Genomic DNA, 18,237 nt, shown 5'->3' with positions numbered 1-18,237 from the left:
ATCTGTACAAGTTGATTCTCTGCCTCAGTGTGCGTCATTAATAAAATTAATTCAAAGATACATTACCTAGATCTTTGCACAGCAGCTGCAGTTTTAATCTCCCCGACCCGCTTTGCTTTTGTGTTTTGATTAATTCACCCAGACTGTTGTTTTACTTAAACTCTCTCAAGGCGCAACGTGAACTTTAGATACGTCTGCTATCTCACGGCCTGGTCACTGACCCACGATTATTTAGATTTATGTAAAAAAGGATGAAAAAGGTTTTTCATCCAAGGAATATTTGCAATGAATGCCTCACAGGCTCATCATCACTCTTAAAAGGATGATGACAGTAGAATTGACATGAATATACTCCATTAAGACTGAAGATACATGTGTTCCCCTTGTGGCTGATTCTGCAGCAGCTACTTTATTGTGTCTTTTCAATCAAGCAGTTTTGACTGAATTAATATAAAATGTGTAGGAACACAGCGGGTCTTTGATTCAGGATCCTTTTGACAAGTCAAATAATGGCGACAAGTTCACCCTGCACGTCAACAAGACCTCTCACTAGTGTTTGGACCCAGAGCCCCCGCAGTGTCCCTCCAAAACTTAAAAAAATGAATGGAAGCTGCCGGGAGATTGCGCAGTCTTACTTCTTTTGGACCTCAGTGCAGCATTTGAGATTTGATCATGAAATTTTAATCGACTCACTTAGACACTACGGTGGGTATCTGGCTCAGCACCGAGCCGTCTCAGGTCCCATCTTTCTAATGGACCTTTGTCTGTTAGACAATTCGCCTCTCAGAGGCACACGGCTCCTAAAAAGGCCGACAGAGCTCAAGTCCAGGTCTCGTCCGTTTGTCCGTCCACACGGGACTGCTCCCACTTGGAAATGCCTTTGAATGATGCTGTATATCTCTCAGTTGGTGCACAGAAAAAACAATGCAAGCTGCTACAACAGTGACACAGAGAGCATCCTATACTATCCTTTACTGGATCTATTGATGGAAGTAAAGGTCTAAGTAAAGAAATACTCCTACTAATTTTCATTTGCAACCTTTTAGTTTTAGAACTGGACATTTAAAAGTCATCTGTAATATATGTGTTTGTCTCTATTGACTGACACTGAAAACTCTCTTCAGAGGCTATTAGATCAAACTGTATCGACAACTTCTATATGTAGTAGTCACAGCCGATCTGTGTACATGTTATTGTAGCTTTATTTTTGTAACTTAGAACTTTTCCTTGTCCTATACCTGATTTCCTTTCTACTGTTATACTGCAGTGAACTCTATTACGGCTTTGGATCTCAAGGTTTGAAATGATTTGAAAGTTGTAACTTTATTTGAAAAACATTTTGAAGGACAAAGTTTAAAACAATCATCAGGACAGATTACACACTATTACACGAGCTAGAGGAGGCACACCAGCGACGTCAGTGATTATATTAAACCCATAGTGAGAGGGATGCTTCAGCTTCTGAGGGCTCGGGAGGTTAGTAACGTTAGACGTGAACCAGCCTTGGAGCTGCTGGCATAGCTGTAGATCCTTATTCTTGTTCAAGTTATGTCAGAAAAGTGTTCAGAATGACTTGCTTTGTTAGTAGGAGTTAAAACCACCTGGACCGAAGTGATCATTTACTCACGCACCCTTTGCCCATATGGTACTTTTTTGCCATCATAAAACAAGGGCTGGCAGACTAAGACGGTCCACTTTGAGGACTACATGTCAAATTCCCAAGCATGAATATGGGGAGCAAAAAGCTCTAAGTGAACTCTTAAGTGCATGAAAAATGGTATGCAAACTATAGCAAAGTCAAATTGAGAGAATGGAAGAAGTATTAGACCTCAGGCTGAACTTTTGAAGAACCCTGCCCCTGTTATTGTCAGCAGAAAATTACCGTCTGATGGGTTTTCAATTTGAACTGAAAAGGTTGTACAGTACAAGACAGATAGAAGCTGAACCAATTTACAGCAGTATTCTTAAAGCCAGGCCCAGAATTCAGCCACACAAAGCCTGTGCTAAGATATGGACGGATTAAAACAGGAGTTTCACCTAAATTCACTTATTATAACACAGAATGCTTGAACCAGGGCAGCCCCCTGACTCTGGGTTTAGTTCAAAAACCACCAAGTTTTAGAAATGCATTGCCTGTCAAAATCCCAAGTTCCCTTCACCTGCTCCCTCTGAGGGAAAAGTTTCACTGTGGCCTCTGCAAGAAGCTCCCAGTTCACCCTCACAAACTTTATGAATTTAGTGTGAACAGGAACAACAAGTGCATCATTTGTCTCAGTCACTGGGACAAACAGGGGTCATAATGGTAAAATTCAGCACAGAGTGGCCCACCAATGATGATTTCTGAACGAGGATCCATTTTTGGCGAAGCATTATTGTCAGAAATAGACCTCGAAAGAGAGCCTGGTATGCAAAAGACCGGCTCAGAAAAATGAGCATTTTTAGATATAACATGAGAGAAAGAAAGTCACTTTGAAGCTTTGGCACAAGGTTTTCAAAGCCTCACAGAAGTTAAAGATGCAAGAGAGAGATCCAGAGCAATGCGCTCGCAGCTGAGAGAGGGGCAGACAGAGCTGTAAAAATAACTGACTGGTGGTCGGACACACGGAAGTCTATTCCTCTCCACGCAGCACGGCTGAAAGCAGATGCTACGACTGCATCACACTGGAATATCATCTCGCCTCCATGATCAGGGAATTCTGAGAGTTTCATTTCATGTTAAAAAGTCTGAACTCCTGAGAGGTGGAGGGGGGAAAAAACACATTGACGTCTTACTTGTGAAAGTTTGAGCAACAGATTCGACAAGACTGAACTCAGATGCAGGAGTAGATACGAGACAACAACGAGCAAAACCCACAGTATAATAACTCAGTCATACAAGAAGGTTTAATTGATCTGGTAGCTTTTCTTAGCTTAGCATAGCATAAAGACTGGAAAAAGGGGAAAACAAGTAGCCTGGCCTGTCCCAAGGTGGTGAAATCTACCAGCTCCTCTACAGCTCACTAATGATCATATAATGTGTTGTTTGTTTAATACGTACAGAGAGTCTTCGTCGATAAGTGTGTGTGTAAGATGAGTGGTGGCTGTGTGGGGGCTCAAAATGAGCTCGATCCTCTCGTCGAACTCTCCGCAAGAACGGGCGCACTTCCCAAAATGTCAACCTATTCCTTCAATGTGTTTTTCTAAGCATTCGCGGCCTTATTTCGTCCTGTTTCAGAGATGTTTTCAGAGTAATGCTGCCGTTGTGTTCCTCGATTCAAGCGGCCAGGTTAAAGAGAGCAAACAAAAGCGGCGGGTCAAAGGAGCGACCAAACGGCACGCATTCAGACAGCCGCTGGCGCTGTGGATGAGCCGCTTTGAACAAGCCCGTTGCAAAGCGAATCCTGTGGCGCTTTGACCTCAGAGCGTCTGTGCTACACTTTGTCTCAGTGGCTTGCGGTGCTTAGGGCCTCTTTTTGCTAATCGAAGCAGAAACTTTACGTGTTAGCCCAGCTGCCTTGGTTACTTTCCGAGGACATCAGTAAAGTTTGAGCGCCACATTGTTCCTATTGTCGGCGTATTTGCTAAATGAACCTGACTATGCACAGGAAAGCTCTGCTCTGAAAACTAAAACTCAAGGCCGCATAGTGAGTTCCACAAGGTCGGATTTATTTGCAACAGGCAACAATAAGTTGGCAGACAGATTTTCCTGCGGCGCCGAAACATCATCTCATCAGAGTTTTGCAGAGAAATGTAATTTCCGGATGCCGAGTGGGTGCCCGTCATTGGAGTGTGAAGCTAGAGCTTTCTGAACAATCACACCGTTTCCAATCCTCCAATGATACCTTTTCATGCTCTCTGATGGCGTCGCTATGTGTGTATAGTAGCGGTCCGTCATTGTTACCCTCCTGGATGCACATAAAGCTCTAATCCTGAACAAAAAATACAAAGTAAAAGTCACTGATTATGGGCCTGTAATCATACAAAGCACAGCCATCTCTCAGGTACTGTGTGCAGCGTGCACTTAGGTGTTTGAGAGCCTCTATTTATAACCTCTACTGCTCCTGCCAGAGCGGTGGTAACTGGAAGAGGTATCATATTGTGTGTATAAACCTGTCTATACCACTAAAACCCAGCAAGTGAGACTCTGAGTTTGAGGGTTGTGGGAGTCTGATAGCACCGGCTCCCTGAGGCCAACTCTGAGGAGTCAGCAGCAAGCCCGGCTCACAAAATCATCTCTGACCCATCTCCCCTCCTCCAGAAAATGCATCAAGGCCGTGTCCACAGAAATTAATTTGTGCCAGTATCCATGAAGATTTTAGCATGCTGGCTGTCAAGATCCACCCGAGCGCAGAGTTGAAGGACTGAGTTCTGGCTCAGCCCTGTATTGATTTTCATGTTGTTGTTTCGTACCTCTGCTTTCTCACCAGAGTCAGCCTGAAATCCAAGGCAAATGTCACTGATTGCAATAAAGCCCAGTGGCACAGCTGCCACTCCTTGCGCTGATGACAAATTAGGAACGTGCCCGTGTTATGTGCTGATTAAACGCCACCGTGCTTCGGGTTGAACGGGTTAACGTGCTGTGGGTTTTGACGCAGGAATGGTTAATAGGAAGGACGGGCAGCAGGTGGAGAGACATGCAGACCGATGAGCGGCAGCGGAGGGGCCAGGCTGTGCTGGGCTGAGGCGCGCAGAAGCAGCGATCCGCCGTCACCGCTCCGTCCCTGCAGCAGGCACACACCGCTCCGCCGGCAGAGTAGAGGCGGCTGTTGAGAGGCATGCTCCCCCCGTCTGCCGCTGCTGCTGGACGGGACGCCGGTGCACCACACTCGCGGTCCATCGCCGGGTGAACGACTTGAGAAACTCTTGGTCGAAGTCAGCGGACGGAGAAAGCGGTTTTTTATGGGAAATGAATGTGACCGGGAAACAGCCACCTGAGCTGATCGAGCGACCCGCCAGCCTCTTGGTTCCAACTTCGGCAAGTAAACCCGCTCATTTAGATCAATTTGGCCGCACGTTTAGTCACAGATCAGAGCTCTCTATCCCCGTGATATGAGCTGTGTGTGGGGGCAATTACAAAGAGCGTACACGCCGTTTTAGTCGTTGATGTGGGAGCTCCAGACTACCTTTAAAAATAACACTGTTTACTATTTCCTTCCTCCCAAATACTTGTGAATACTTACCAGGCTTCGAGAAAAAACATTTTCCAAATAAATAGCAGTGTCTGCACATATCGGCACACGTTTAGCAAACTGTGGTGCCTGCACTTGAACAAACGTATAACTTTTATCAATAATGTTTCGCCCATCATTAACAGTCCTCCAGATGTCTCTAACGTGTGTCCAGGGCGGGAGCGACTGATGGGTGCGTAGCTAGAAGTTTGGACCTAAATTCGCTGAAATACGGCACTTAATCGTTTACAATTCATCACTGGGTATATGCCGAATCCCCCAGGAGATCTTGTTCATTTCTCAAAGCTCTTTAATTTTTCTCTACAAGACAGGTACTATGAGATACCAGCGAGTACTCATTAAACCACAAGATATGTGAGCGCGGGCTGGTTTGAGGTTTCTTCCATTTGATGTAACGACGCGTTTTGGTTAATTGTGGATCAGCTGTGGTTTGATAGGTTACAGTAGTTGTGCAACACAGACTCACAAACACTGGAGTAGCTTCACAATATAACTTTATTTTTTGTTGACGCTTCTCTGATATCATTTTTGGGCAGTATTTCACAAGAGATGTTTACATTATTACAAGTGGGATGTTATAAGTATAATTCACTTTAACCACCAGATTAATGTGCTGCCTGGTTGTTGTATAGTTGCAGAGTGCTGCTGCATCAAGTATGACTGTTCCTCTCATTATTTTCTTTTGCCAGACACAGATGTATTTAACTACTGAGTTGAGCTTTGTAAAGGGCTTCACATTTAATTGGGTATTGTGGTGCGGCTACTTGAACAAGAAAACAGATGATTTCTTTCATATTCTCTGCCTGCTCAAAGCAGATTTCAACATGAATGACGTGTGTTGCATAAAATTTAACAGAGCACCATCTCATCAGAGAGGAAGATGATACAGTATATTTCAGGTTACAATCTCACCTTGCATTGGTTTTCTGTACCTGTTATGTTTTTTATGTAAAGTTTTGCATACTTGCTTCTGTTTAAACATACCGTATATCCTCTTTGTCTAAGTATGACCCATCATTTGCTGCGTGGTGCTCAGCTTTCAGCCTGTTTTTGCCTCCGCTGGACACATAGCACCTTTAATTTCATCAGTCCCCTGAGTCCTGCTTTGTGGCCACTTCCCGTTCACGAAGCATTTGCTTTTAGTACTTGATACCTGAGCCTTAAGGGACACAAGTCTGCAGCTTAAATCTGCTTGGAGTGTGTTCAGTTTTCACACATATCCCACTCTCCATTTACCACTGACTGATGGCTAAAATTATACAGTAGGAGTTTTCCTGTAGCAGCAGACTCTCCCACTAACACAGTAATGTCTGTAAGGCCTTCACTCCATCATGCATGTTTTTCATCACCTGGTGTGCAGTTTCAGGGTGTTAAGCATGGACTTGATTGTGCTTCCACTGTAATTACACTCAGGATTTTGCAGGTCCTTGAACAGTGGTCAACAAAGAGGCTTTAATTATCTAACTTTTAGGGTTGAATTCATGTTAAAAAGTTAAATTTCTGCCAATTGACACCAAAGGTGAGTCAAACCCGTTTTTTTCTTCTTACAAGTGGCCTTTAATCAAACTCATTAAGTATAAAACACGTCTTTAATGGTCTTAAACTGGGTTTTTGGAGACATGCAGATACACTGAGACTAGCTCAGTAATTGGCAGTTGGCTTGTGTTTGGCTTCCAGTCCAAACACAGGCAGGACTGCATCTACAGTATGTGCATTAGTCTGGCTGTGTGTTTGAATTGCATGTCAGGGTATATTAGTGCTGTGACGGACAGGCAGCGTTTGCAGAGTGTTTTCCTGCCTCCCCACGCTGGGAGAGACTCCATCCCTGCCTTAGTTCAAGCAGTATATTTGTCAAGACTCAAACATGCGCTCTGTACGTTTCTTTAGATAATTCTCTCCAGGATTGTAAATCCTTTTCAGTCTTAAATCCTTCCTAAGTTCTTGGTGACAACTAGCTAGTTTCAAACGAGTGCTTTTCTAAATTGGGTTGCACGGTTCAAATTTATGAAATCTGTTTACTTAGTAGTGAACTTACTTATGTTTGTGGAAATTAGTTGCTGGAAAACACCTGGAGCCAGCTGTTTAGTTCAGACTTAACGTGTTTTAAAATGAACATGTTACAGCCCACAGCCACACAGCTGATGATACATAGAGATTAGTTGTAACAAGCATCACCACCCAGGAACCGCCAGGTGTAACTGTCACTGAACCAGCTGACAAAAGCTGATATAAAGAGCGAAAGTGGGTTTGTGGAGTACAGTCAACGTATTTGACCTGAAACTTTTTCAAAGCTTTTTAAAGATAAGAGATCTCTCAGATAAGAATTAACTCAACATGCCTCAAATTACTACATTTTGTGCCAATAGCATTTGACTAAATGACTAAATAATGTTATGTTAGCAGAATGCCATTGAATAAGAGAGTCGCGACACACTATGATCTGTCTGACACGCATTCATGTGGTTCATGTAGGTCACAATAGTTCCTAACAAACCCACGCTGCGTTCATTACTATGTTAACAACACATCTATTCATATATAGTGTATATATATGTGTGTTTTTTTTTTTTCTGGGGAGCTGCTCAGTTTAAGCCAAGGAAGTTCGGTCAATGGTGTAAAATGTCAGGCGACTAACTGCAGTCATCAATGTCATTCAGCCTCCTACAGGGAGAGAAAGATGGCAGCAAACAGCGCAGGAAAGAAATACAAGTGTTCAAAATAGCCATTGCATTCTTCCACTGGCTGCTTTTATGGCAGGTCCCTTTTCATAGGGATACTATGCTATCAGGCAAGACCAGGGCTGAAACCTGGTCACGGATGAGCTATTTACACCTCAACCCCGCAGCCGAGCACTCAAGTCCAGTCTGTTCCCCCACCCATCGTCTTCTACCCATGTTGGTAGAGCTCGACTGGGCCTTGCTGCTCACAAAACTCAGGCTGGACGTGCACGCACACACACACACATCATTTGCGTGGTAGAAATCTCAGATATTCAGCACTGTTGCATACCCATCACTGTTTGTAGGCCAGCTGACATCTGGCTGTGGTAATTAGCAAAGCGTCACTCAAGTTAGCTAAATGCAATTAGAATTTAACTAGCTATTATCTCATGATAAACATTAAGTGAGGCCACATAAAATACCACTACTGACTATATTTGTGAGAGGTCAGCTGATGTGTTCAAATGTCACAGAATGCAGTCATTTCATCAACTTACCAGCGAGCGCGTTTGTGAAACACTGAAAATGAGTTCAATGCCAGAACTAGTCAGCGTTTGGAACGATTGGTTGCGACTCGACCCACCTTGCTTCAGATGTTTGTGATGACAACAGAAGTTTGTGGAAGTGCTGCAGCTCTCTGAAGGGCCGTCCACACCAAGAGCAATAACTATAACAATGAGGATAATGATGTGAGCATCCACACCGATGAACGATGATGTTCTGTAAACGGTGGCACCGAGCAGGCGCCGCACGCTCCAGCTGTGTCACAGCTCAGGAAAATGGATCCTGATGACCGGATGCACAGAGAAACTAAAAGCAAACCAGAAGGATCTGAGTTCACCAATTTCTTCAAAGACCAGAGGAGTTAGGAGAGTCCCACACTCTGTTAGAGGGTCGTCCTCTTTTGGGTCAACATCAATTTGATGGTATCCTGGCAATCTTCAGAGAGGACATCAGTCAGGACCAAACCAACTTCAGAGGACCAATCAGGGCCAAAGATCATTTGGCAGTAGGTAAAATGAGGTGTTTATGTGTAATTTGAAGCCTAATATTACATTATATAAGCATTTAATAAGCTGTGCACCATAATCGCAAAGTCTCCTCATCTCTGTTCATAATAAAGCATCACTGATGCTGAGATGGAGCCTGGTTGCATCCCAGATGTTCCTCTTCTTGATGTTCTCCATAAAGACTGTTTTTATCAAATCACTGTGAAAGTGACCCAAACAATATCATTCACTGCCATCAATGCTGATTTTAAACAGTATTTTAAGTTATTGTTATAGTTGCCGTTCTTGGTGTTGACGGCCATTCATTCAACGGCTTTGGACATAACTGGATATTTCCCTCATTTTAAACAATATGAATGCTACTTAATCTGAAATACACACATTTGTCTGTGTATGCAGATATAAATAAAGCAATAATTCCTGCACTTATAGATTTGCAAAAGTGTTATTTTTGGATGTTAGCTTGTGATGCTGCATTGACTTCCTGTTTATATAGTTGATTGCTCTTGATTGGAAAGATGTTATAGATGTTTCCTAGCAACCAATTTGCATTTTCCTAAAGTCTTTACAAGCTATGACATTTCTTACTTTGCAACTTTGCAATTTAAGCTGTGCCAGCACTCGCTCCTATTTCTAGTTTTTCTAAAGTTTCTTGTTATGTTGTAGTTATGATGATTATATTGTTTACATTTCACTGTGTTGAATGTCACTTTTAATTGTCGCTGTAACCGAGCCCCCCCCAAAAACACCCCATGCACACCTTCAGTTTCCTGGAGACAGGTGTGTAGGAGGAAATATCCAATAGCGAGATAAGAAAAAACTCCCGCACACTATACTTTCACTTGGACTCACTTGGAGATAATTGGAGGTTTCGATCCTTAGACCTTCTTCAAGTTTTAAAAACTCGGGTAAAACCAAGTTGTAGGTGATGAAAGTCTACAGACTGAAGCCTATCTCCGGTAAAGTTTGTTGTAAGTAAAAGTGTGTGGGACTTCTCTCTCCTCAGAACTCGATGATAAAAGACTTGGAACAAGCATACATCTGTTCATATGAGTGAACAAACTAGGCTAAACCTACGAAGTGCTGGTGCAACCGTCTTATTGCAAATTTAATTCCAGGATGTAGCTTAAACTTAAATGAAGCATTTGTTACGTACGTAACAACTTCTCATGAGGCGCTCATTGCCGGTTCCTCTGTCAACACAATATGGGCAATATACTAAACAATACTGATGCTAAAATATTTACCGTGATGGAATAATTATTCTCACACAGCCTTACAGGGTTGGTGATTTCGACTTGTTGGTCAGTATAACCTTTACAGAGGGAACAAACAGCAAGGACAACCCAAAAGGGGAGATCGCTAGAAATGGGATTAAATAGAGGCTGATGGAATATGGTTATCAGACAATCAAACCGTGGCTTGGTCCTTTCAGAAGGCATAAAGAATAAATGACATGCATGTCATATAAAATATCCCCCCCCCCCCCCCCCCCCCCCCTGTGGTCACACGCGTCAGGGCTTCTCTCGGCAGGCGCTGCAGAAATATAATTATACCCCAGTGGAGTGTGAAAGTCGATGTTTTTGTATTCAGGAAGTCAATCATATATTTAACCAAATCACTCCTGTTGGAGCATGAACATGTATTCTCTTTAACTTTTCATTTTCCAAGGCCTGCTCAGGTAATTGGAAAGGACACCAAACAATCAGATGTTCTATTGTAAAAGTGAAAGTCAGTTTATTAGAAAAAGGCTGTATTTAGTGTCTTTCATTGCCTAAACAATATTCAATTTGCCTGCTATCGTCGGAGCCGTGCTCTTCAGAATGAACAGTGTGATTTAATGACCCTTGAGGAAGAATGCTTACACGTGGCACATGCTGTTTGACTCCTTGAAGCATTTCCTCCTTATGTTGAATTAAGATTATTGTATTGAACATCTTTTCCTGTCAGATGACTCCACAGTTTTACTTTGATCTCCTTATGGCATATGAAGTAATGGCAGAAGCTTGAGGACCCCGTGAGAGTTGCGAAATGGGCCAAAGGGCAGACTCGAGTCTTATATCATAAATTAGTCCTTTTTAAAGCTTATAATTAGTCCCTGTTGGAAGTGCAAAGATACATATATAATACAGTATTATGCACAGTCATATTCCATTATTCAACTAACTACAAAACCAGGCGGTAATTAAAGTCTTAATTAGATGGTGTTTTAATTTTTAAAATGTCAAGAGAATATGTAGTGTCATAAATCCTGATACATCAAAACAAGTTGCACTGTCAGTTTAGGACCTTTCTTGAAATGTTTCCTTCGAAAATAAAAGGAAACTCGTCCCCTGCATTATTAATACCCACAGCGTTCCATTAGCATTTTTATTTATATTCAAGGCAGGAAACTTATGCATTTTAATGTCCTCATTCATTTCCAAGTGAGATATAAAGAAATCTACCTTGTCCCTTAACCAGCTGATAGTGGATTGATGTGGACACTTCTCTCCCCACTTCAGAGAGCTGCACTTAAAAAAGACACTAACAGCAATATTTGTTTTTTTTCTTTGTCCAACAGAGACACGTCCTTGAAATGGGAATGAAAGACTTTTGGAAATATTAACAGTCCCAGATTAGTTCCTCAAAACCTACACTCACCCCAAATTACTCCTCCCATAGAGCCAGCATAACACTCCCTTCCCACTCATACCCATCAGTATTCATTAGTTTGACTGCGTGTCTCTATCTGTATTGTATGAATGACAGAGGAAAAGAAAGCACATGCATCATGCTCTTAATATCACCAAAGCAAATGTAATTTCTAGAAAATGTACAGCTATGTACCAGTTGGACTAATTTCCTTCATCTAGGTGTTCATCGCTGGCGCTGACAAAACCACATGCAGTAATCTCACACATGCTGGACGGTTTCGGGGAAACTGGTGGATATCACACAGCCGGCCGTGCTGTTATTTGAGCAGTCGAGCTCTGCGAGACAAGCCTATTCAAACATTGAATATACAATAGAGAGGAAATACATCAAGTGGCTTTGATTCCCCATGGAGCCACTCTGAGTGGAAGATTGAACAAGGATGATTGCGGTAGATATAATACCACATTTCTGTGAGTTCTATGCATGCGAGGATAGCTCGATCCATTCCTGCAGTTATTGACCTTCCAGGATATTGACATACAGCGCAGTGCTGCATACGGGGGATTTACTGATGCATAGCGAAATTATCTATTTAATGCATGTAAGGTAAACCAGGATTTGAGACACGGAAACATCAAACAATGAAATTTGCCATGAGGAACTGAATTCCCACATTATCACACGCATACTTGCTTTTCTACTAATCCCTTCTTTAGTTTCTAATCTTTCTGTGCAGAAAAATGTGTTGTTCAGTTGTTGGTGAACATGTAAAGCAGCATATAGAAATTCTGAGGAGCTGCATTGCTACATGAGAAACTTCATGACCCTTTTGTCATTTTTATGAATGATTTACTCTGAAGGAATCACATCTAGAAAAATACACTCATTCACACTCATTAACGTTGATAAAGTTTGGTCAGAAATGGAATAGGATATTCATTAGTATGTTTTGATAAGTGTATAAAATAAGAGTCTTGAGTTGTTGTTACCTTAGAATGAGCTCTTTATATCTACAGAGGGAGTGGGTCCTCTCTAGTGGACTCCACCATGTTTCCACAGTGGCCCAGAGCAGACAAACCAAACACTGACAGCAGAGAGGGCCTTTCTTGTGCATGTTTTGCTGTCACCATAGGTTCTCCTCTATGCTTAGTAAGGGAGGGGTGAGGTGTGTAGTACTCAGTTGGTTGCAATCTGCAACCTCACCACTAGATGCCAGTAAATCCTACATACTGCACCTTTAATGATATATGAAAACAATATAATAAAACGTAACAGTGGTGGAATGTAGTGAAGTACATTTACTCATTACTGTACTTAAGTACAAATTTGAGGTCCTTGTACTATAGTTGAATATTTCCATTTTATGCAACTGTATACTTCTACTCCACTACACCTCAGAGGCACTGAACTTGCACAGTGCAATTGTATTTTTTACTCTACTACATTTGTCTGACAGCTTTAGGTGGTAGTTACTACCTCACTCATTTTTCATGCCCTTCCTGTCCGCTGAAAACCGCATCTTGAAAGTCTTGAAATGCAAAGTGAAAATTAATAGTCACAAAGCTGAAAATGGGCTGTTTTTCTGGGCTCATCTCCAAAAAATTTGACTTTTTGCATTTTAAATGTGAAAGTCAATATGATGCATCGCTGTTGATGAACTGCCCAACAGTATATAAAGAAGTTAAAATTAGCCCCACCTTAAATATCTACAATGCAACATGCTAATTAATGCAGCGCAGTACTTTCACTTCTGATAATTTAGTAGATTTTAAAACTTTAACTTGAGTAAGGAATGCAATACTTTTACTTGTAGTGGGGTATTTTCACAGTGTGGGATTTAAGTTCATCTGAATATTTCTTCCACACATGAAATAACGTAACAGCTGGATCCTGAAGAGCTCTGTTTAACTCTAGCTTTAGTGTAACCAGTGCAAACCTGGGAAGAGACACTGACTCTGTACCACAGTAAACTGCTGCAGGTTTACACAGCATATCTGTGTCAAGCTCCTGCTGTTTTCAAAAATCCATTAACAGCTTGTGGGGACACGCTGCTGCACTGATGTATATAACCCATCACTGTAAATTAGTTGTTTCCTTCTACAACATTATAAAAACACAACTTTCTAATCATCATGGCAGTGGCATTTAAAGTAGGTCTGTTCTGCAGTTCGCGAATATGAAGACAGTTTCTCACATTTAGTTTTTGCCTCTTTGCTGCTACCAGTGTTACGTAAGTGTGTGTCCTGATGGAAAGAAGTGAAGTAAAAGACCCTCCACTAAATGCTCTAATTAGCGGTGTGGTAAAGCCATGTTTGGTGAAATCACCAAAGTTGTCTCATTTAAAATGATGGATTATGCTCATCAGTGCAGCTGTATCTCTGGGCTGTTTTTAATGGATTTTTGTAAAATCCAATTAATATTTTTCAACCTTTTTTGCTTTAAAGCTGCAAGGCGACTTTGCACGTTGGCATTTGCAAACAAGAGGTAACTTTGCCATGGTCTCTTGAACGTGTATGTTTGCAACTTGGGAAAATGCAAGCTCTCAGTTTGCAAAATATACGTGTTTGCACTTTTGCTGTGAAAGCCAGGCTTCTCTGCATATTAACTATTGCAAATAAATGAGAATATTCCCCTTATCCATCTATCTCTGATAGTTGTTATAAATACAGTAAACACTTTGTAAGTTTTTCATGCAAATTGTAGCTCTCTGCTTGGATTTCTTGGATGATTAATCAATAAACTTATCTAAAAGGAATCCCAGGCAAAGTCAGATGATAAATGGAAATTCTTGTGCAACTGTAAGACTGTACACCTATAGCTGTTTCACAGCTGACGCAAGTTTTAATTGACCTCAAAAAAGAGGACACACTGAGTAGAGTGCTGTTTCTTCTTTAAATCCTCTGTTCCAAGTCTCAGTCTGACTGTAAATGTGAGGATCTTTAAAGGAAACAGATGAAAGTGCTCAGCTTGATAAAAGTAGTAATTGTAACACCTGCCAACATTATCCAATACTTGTCATACACACAGTGAATCCTCTTTATACCACAAAAAAAAAAAGCCCAGTGCAAAAAAATGTTTGCACTGCTCTGCTGCTGAGGCTGCATGAATCCCAGTATCTGGTTGGAGACCATAATGAGACCATCAGTGAAACTACACTTTATCAGTTTGCACAGTTCTTCACTGACGGTCCATGTAACTCACAGATTTCGGTGTTTTGCAGTCTTCATGCATGAACTGGTTGTTGGTTTGATTTTTCAGTTAAGTCGATATTTCGTACTCATTAAGAACCTCTGGGTTCAAATGAATGCGGTTTTATTGTAGTCAGGTCTGTAGTCAGAGGGAGAAAATTGGCAGTGATGTCTGGCTACGGCCCAGAGACAGTTCCACTGATCAAAACTTATGAATCATGGCTGAGACTGTATAAAATCCACGATGAGGGGTTTGTCAATGCTAAACTGAACTGATGGAACGAAAGTGTGATTCTCTACAGACGCCTGTAAGTGGATTAAAGCAGGGATTTCTGTGCTGCATATGCTTCTTATACAGTACGTGCAGGTTTGATCTGGACGAGAAATGTGTCCGCCTGGATGGTGTGTGTATGTGAGCTCTGGCTCCTGGCTATGTTTGTGTATCAGAACTGTGTGTGTGCGCGTGTGTGTGAGCGTGTCACTTGACAGTTGTGGAGCTTTTCAAGGTTATCAGTGTCTGGAAAGTTTCCTTCCACTGCAGCCACAGTGAGCTCAAAAGTCAAAAATCTTTACATCAGGAAGGAGACGTCAAGGATGCAGATATGTCAGGGTTCAATAAATCACTGCATGCTATTAGTTTTGCATGAATAAACACAACCATTTTCAGACTCTGAAATCCAATAGATAAATGACTCATATACAATATAAAATAATATACAAACAAGCAACTGAGAAAGCCAAAATGTTTGTAGTGCACAGTACACTGTTGTACAGTTCATTCATCCAGATTGGTGAAAGCAGCCACATCCTAATCATCATGTCAAGTTCAACGTAGAAGTGAAATGCCACAGCTGTTACGACTTGCAAGAGCTCTTACATAAGTGAGATGATTTATCAGATGTGGCCTGGATGGGTGACTTTAAGCCTGATCGATAACATTTAACCTTGACTGTGATTGGTTGGACACATGGCCAGATAAGTACACTCGGGGACCCTGGGGCAAAAATGAGCACCTCCACCACTGTGTCTCTGAGCACTGTGCCTGTATTCACCTTCAAGTAAACAACGGCAACAATTTCAGCATGTGTAGGGATATAAACTTAAGTGATAAACATGTCAGAACTACTATCTGACACAAGGCTCTTCTTCTTTCATTTTGCATGAGATAAGATAAGATGAGATAAGGCTTTACTGGTCACCACAGGGGAAATTCAGGTGTAGCAGCAGCACAAGGACAAGAATAAGCCCAGATAAATACAGAAAGCTAAAATACATGCTTAGAAGTGTACAGATAAAAAATGAAATGGCAAATGTTAGTAGATTATTTCAGCTGTGGCTCGTTAACTTTCACTATTTAACGGATGAAGTGAAACGTTTGGTTGTTGTCGAAAGATCGTTTGAGAGTGACAAGAAGCACCGTTTGACATCGCGCTCTGACTGCAAAAGGATGCGGGGGTCTCGTTTTGTAGTGCAGCAACAGCGAGAGGGTGGTGCTGAATGAATAGTTTGTATTCAAGTGTCAAACACTCAGAGGTGCTCAGCCCACATGTGCTTACAGGACACTATTTAATACAGAGGCAAGAATAAAACGGATGCAGGAGAATCTCACCCTCAAACTTACATGCATAACATTGCCCCTACAACTTAATAGTTATTCATTAAGATCTCCAATATTGAGAGAAAGTGCTTCATAAATTGTGCAAAGTGAAACGGCTCCTCCTGTTATTTGAATGTGTCAGACACATTTAATCAGTGTTTCATACTTTAAGCTGCTCCTCTACAGATTGTAGCTACAGGTTGTGAACATTAATTAGGCTGCCACTACAAACTGTTTTTTCCTTCTCGGATAACAAAAGCCGATTACAGATCTAAATTGAATCTTTTAGGTTTAGTCGTTTATAACTTTAGTTACCTGCGAATGAAGAAAAATTCTAATTAGGCTTGATAAGGGATTTTGAAACAGTTTGCATTAGGTAGAAAGATTAGGTAATGATGCAGGACCTGGTAAAAGTGTCTGCTTTTTCCGGCTGTGGAAATGTTTTAGCACTGAAGGGAAGATGTGCTGTGGTCTGTGAGGCGGCCGTCCTGACAGGAGTGCCTCATTTCCAGTGAACTTGGAATGTGAAACTTACTGGAACAGTCAATAAGAACGGCTCTTAAAAGAATTTTGTATTGAGGAAAGAAATGCATCCTGGTTCTCATGGTCCAGTGGGCTTATAGAATGATTTTTTCCACTTCAATTGTGCCAAAGCAAGTAAGATCTCACTCTGATTCTCTTCTTTCAACTCTGAAAAGTGCACTTTACCCCCTCCCATTGGGAGCCAAAACTATGATACCTTTGTACGAACACTATAAACTGTTGAGATGACGGTTGAGGCAGTTTGCAGCCGCTGTCTCACACGATTTCGAGGTGCTGGTCTTTCTAAAAACCATGACAGTTCTCTTGAACCTTGCTTCCTATTGTAAAAAGACAAAAGTCAGTACTTGTGCTGTTTGCTCTGGTAAAAAATCAGCTTTGTGCGTGATGTAAATTACGGCACAGAGGCCTGTACTTTGCGTTAATTACCCCCCAGTAAGGTCACGAGTCTAAGAAGTTGTAATCAGCCAAGATCCCAGCACACGCACATTGCTGTTGTTGTTTTTCATTAAAAGTTACAATATTGAAACTGAGCGAGGGAGCATGTGCTTGCTTTGGGGCAGAGTAGTTTCCAGCTTATATGTGATCGCCTCTGAATTGCTGAATTGCTCTGCTCGGTTGGGATAGCTGAGCCTATGATGATGCCGTGGTGTGAGAGGTTTTTGATTCTAGAGAGAAACCCAGTAAAAGGTGTCCTGTGGCTGGTGTCCGAGTTTTGATATTGTTCAGCCTGCTGTAAGTGCCTGTTGTGTGCACCTCTTCATCTGTTCACCTCCCTCTGGCTATTTCTCCTTTTACCATTCTTACCTGCAACATGCTGATCCGATGACTCAAACACATCTATCTTTATGTAGACCTGTTTGTGTGCTATGGCAGTGTAAAGTATTTCCTGTTTCTTTTCTCTTTTTCACAAGATCCTTTTCATGTTATGGGAACATATTTTTTATGTAATAACATTTTCTCATCATTGCATCACACCAAATGATTCATTTTTCACAAAACACCTTCCTTGTAGTAACAACATATCACTTCATAAAATTCACAAAATCAATATATCTAATAAAAAAAGATTCCAGTATGTCTGTCAGACCTGTCCATGCCATGGTGTATCCACCCATGTCCCCCTGCAGCCACTCACATTGAGCTATATATACAGTCATGGATGTTCAGTCAGCAATGTCTCAAACATCAAATAAAACCAAATTTGTTATTACAAACCTTTATTTAAAACGGGGAAAGTTATTGAGAGCACGCTCTCTTTTGCAAGGACACCCTGATTACAATACAGATAAAAATAATTAATATAAACAATATTACAATGCATACAAGTACACGAACGATACGTCAAGAAAATTAGACAGGAAAGAGGCCAAAGAT

The 18,237-nt window shown here is 41.5% G+C and overlaps 1 protein-coding gene across 1 annotated transcript in view; it reads left to right on the top strand.

Annotated features, from left to right (window-relative positions):
- The first annotated feature begins 4,885 nt into the window (after positions 1 to 4,885).
- The window catches only part of sntg2 (syntrophin, gamma 2), an 81,245-nt gene continuing 67,893 nt past the window's right edge, over positions 4,886 to 18,237 (top strand). Inside the window, exon 1 of the mRNA XM_041954444.1 lies at positions 4,886 to 4,954. Coding sequence (XP_041810378.1) covers positions 4,886 to 4,954 — 69 coding nt within the window. The remainder of the gene's footprint in view (positions 4,955 to 18,237) is intronic.

This window comes from Chelmon rostratus, chromosome 15 (assembly GCF_017976325.1).
Source record: "Chelmon rostratus isolate fCheRos1 chromosome 15, fCheRos1.pri, whole genome shotgun sequence".
Lineage (NCBI taxonomy): Eukaryota > Metazoa > Chordata > Actinopteri > Chaetodontiformes > Chaetodontidae > Chelmon > Chelmon rostratus.
Note: the sequence above shows the minus strand (reverse complement) of the source record. Positions and strands in the feature narration are given on the sequence as shown.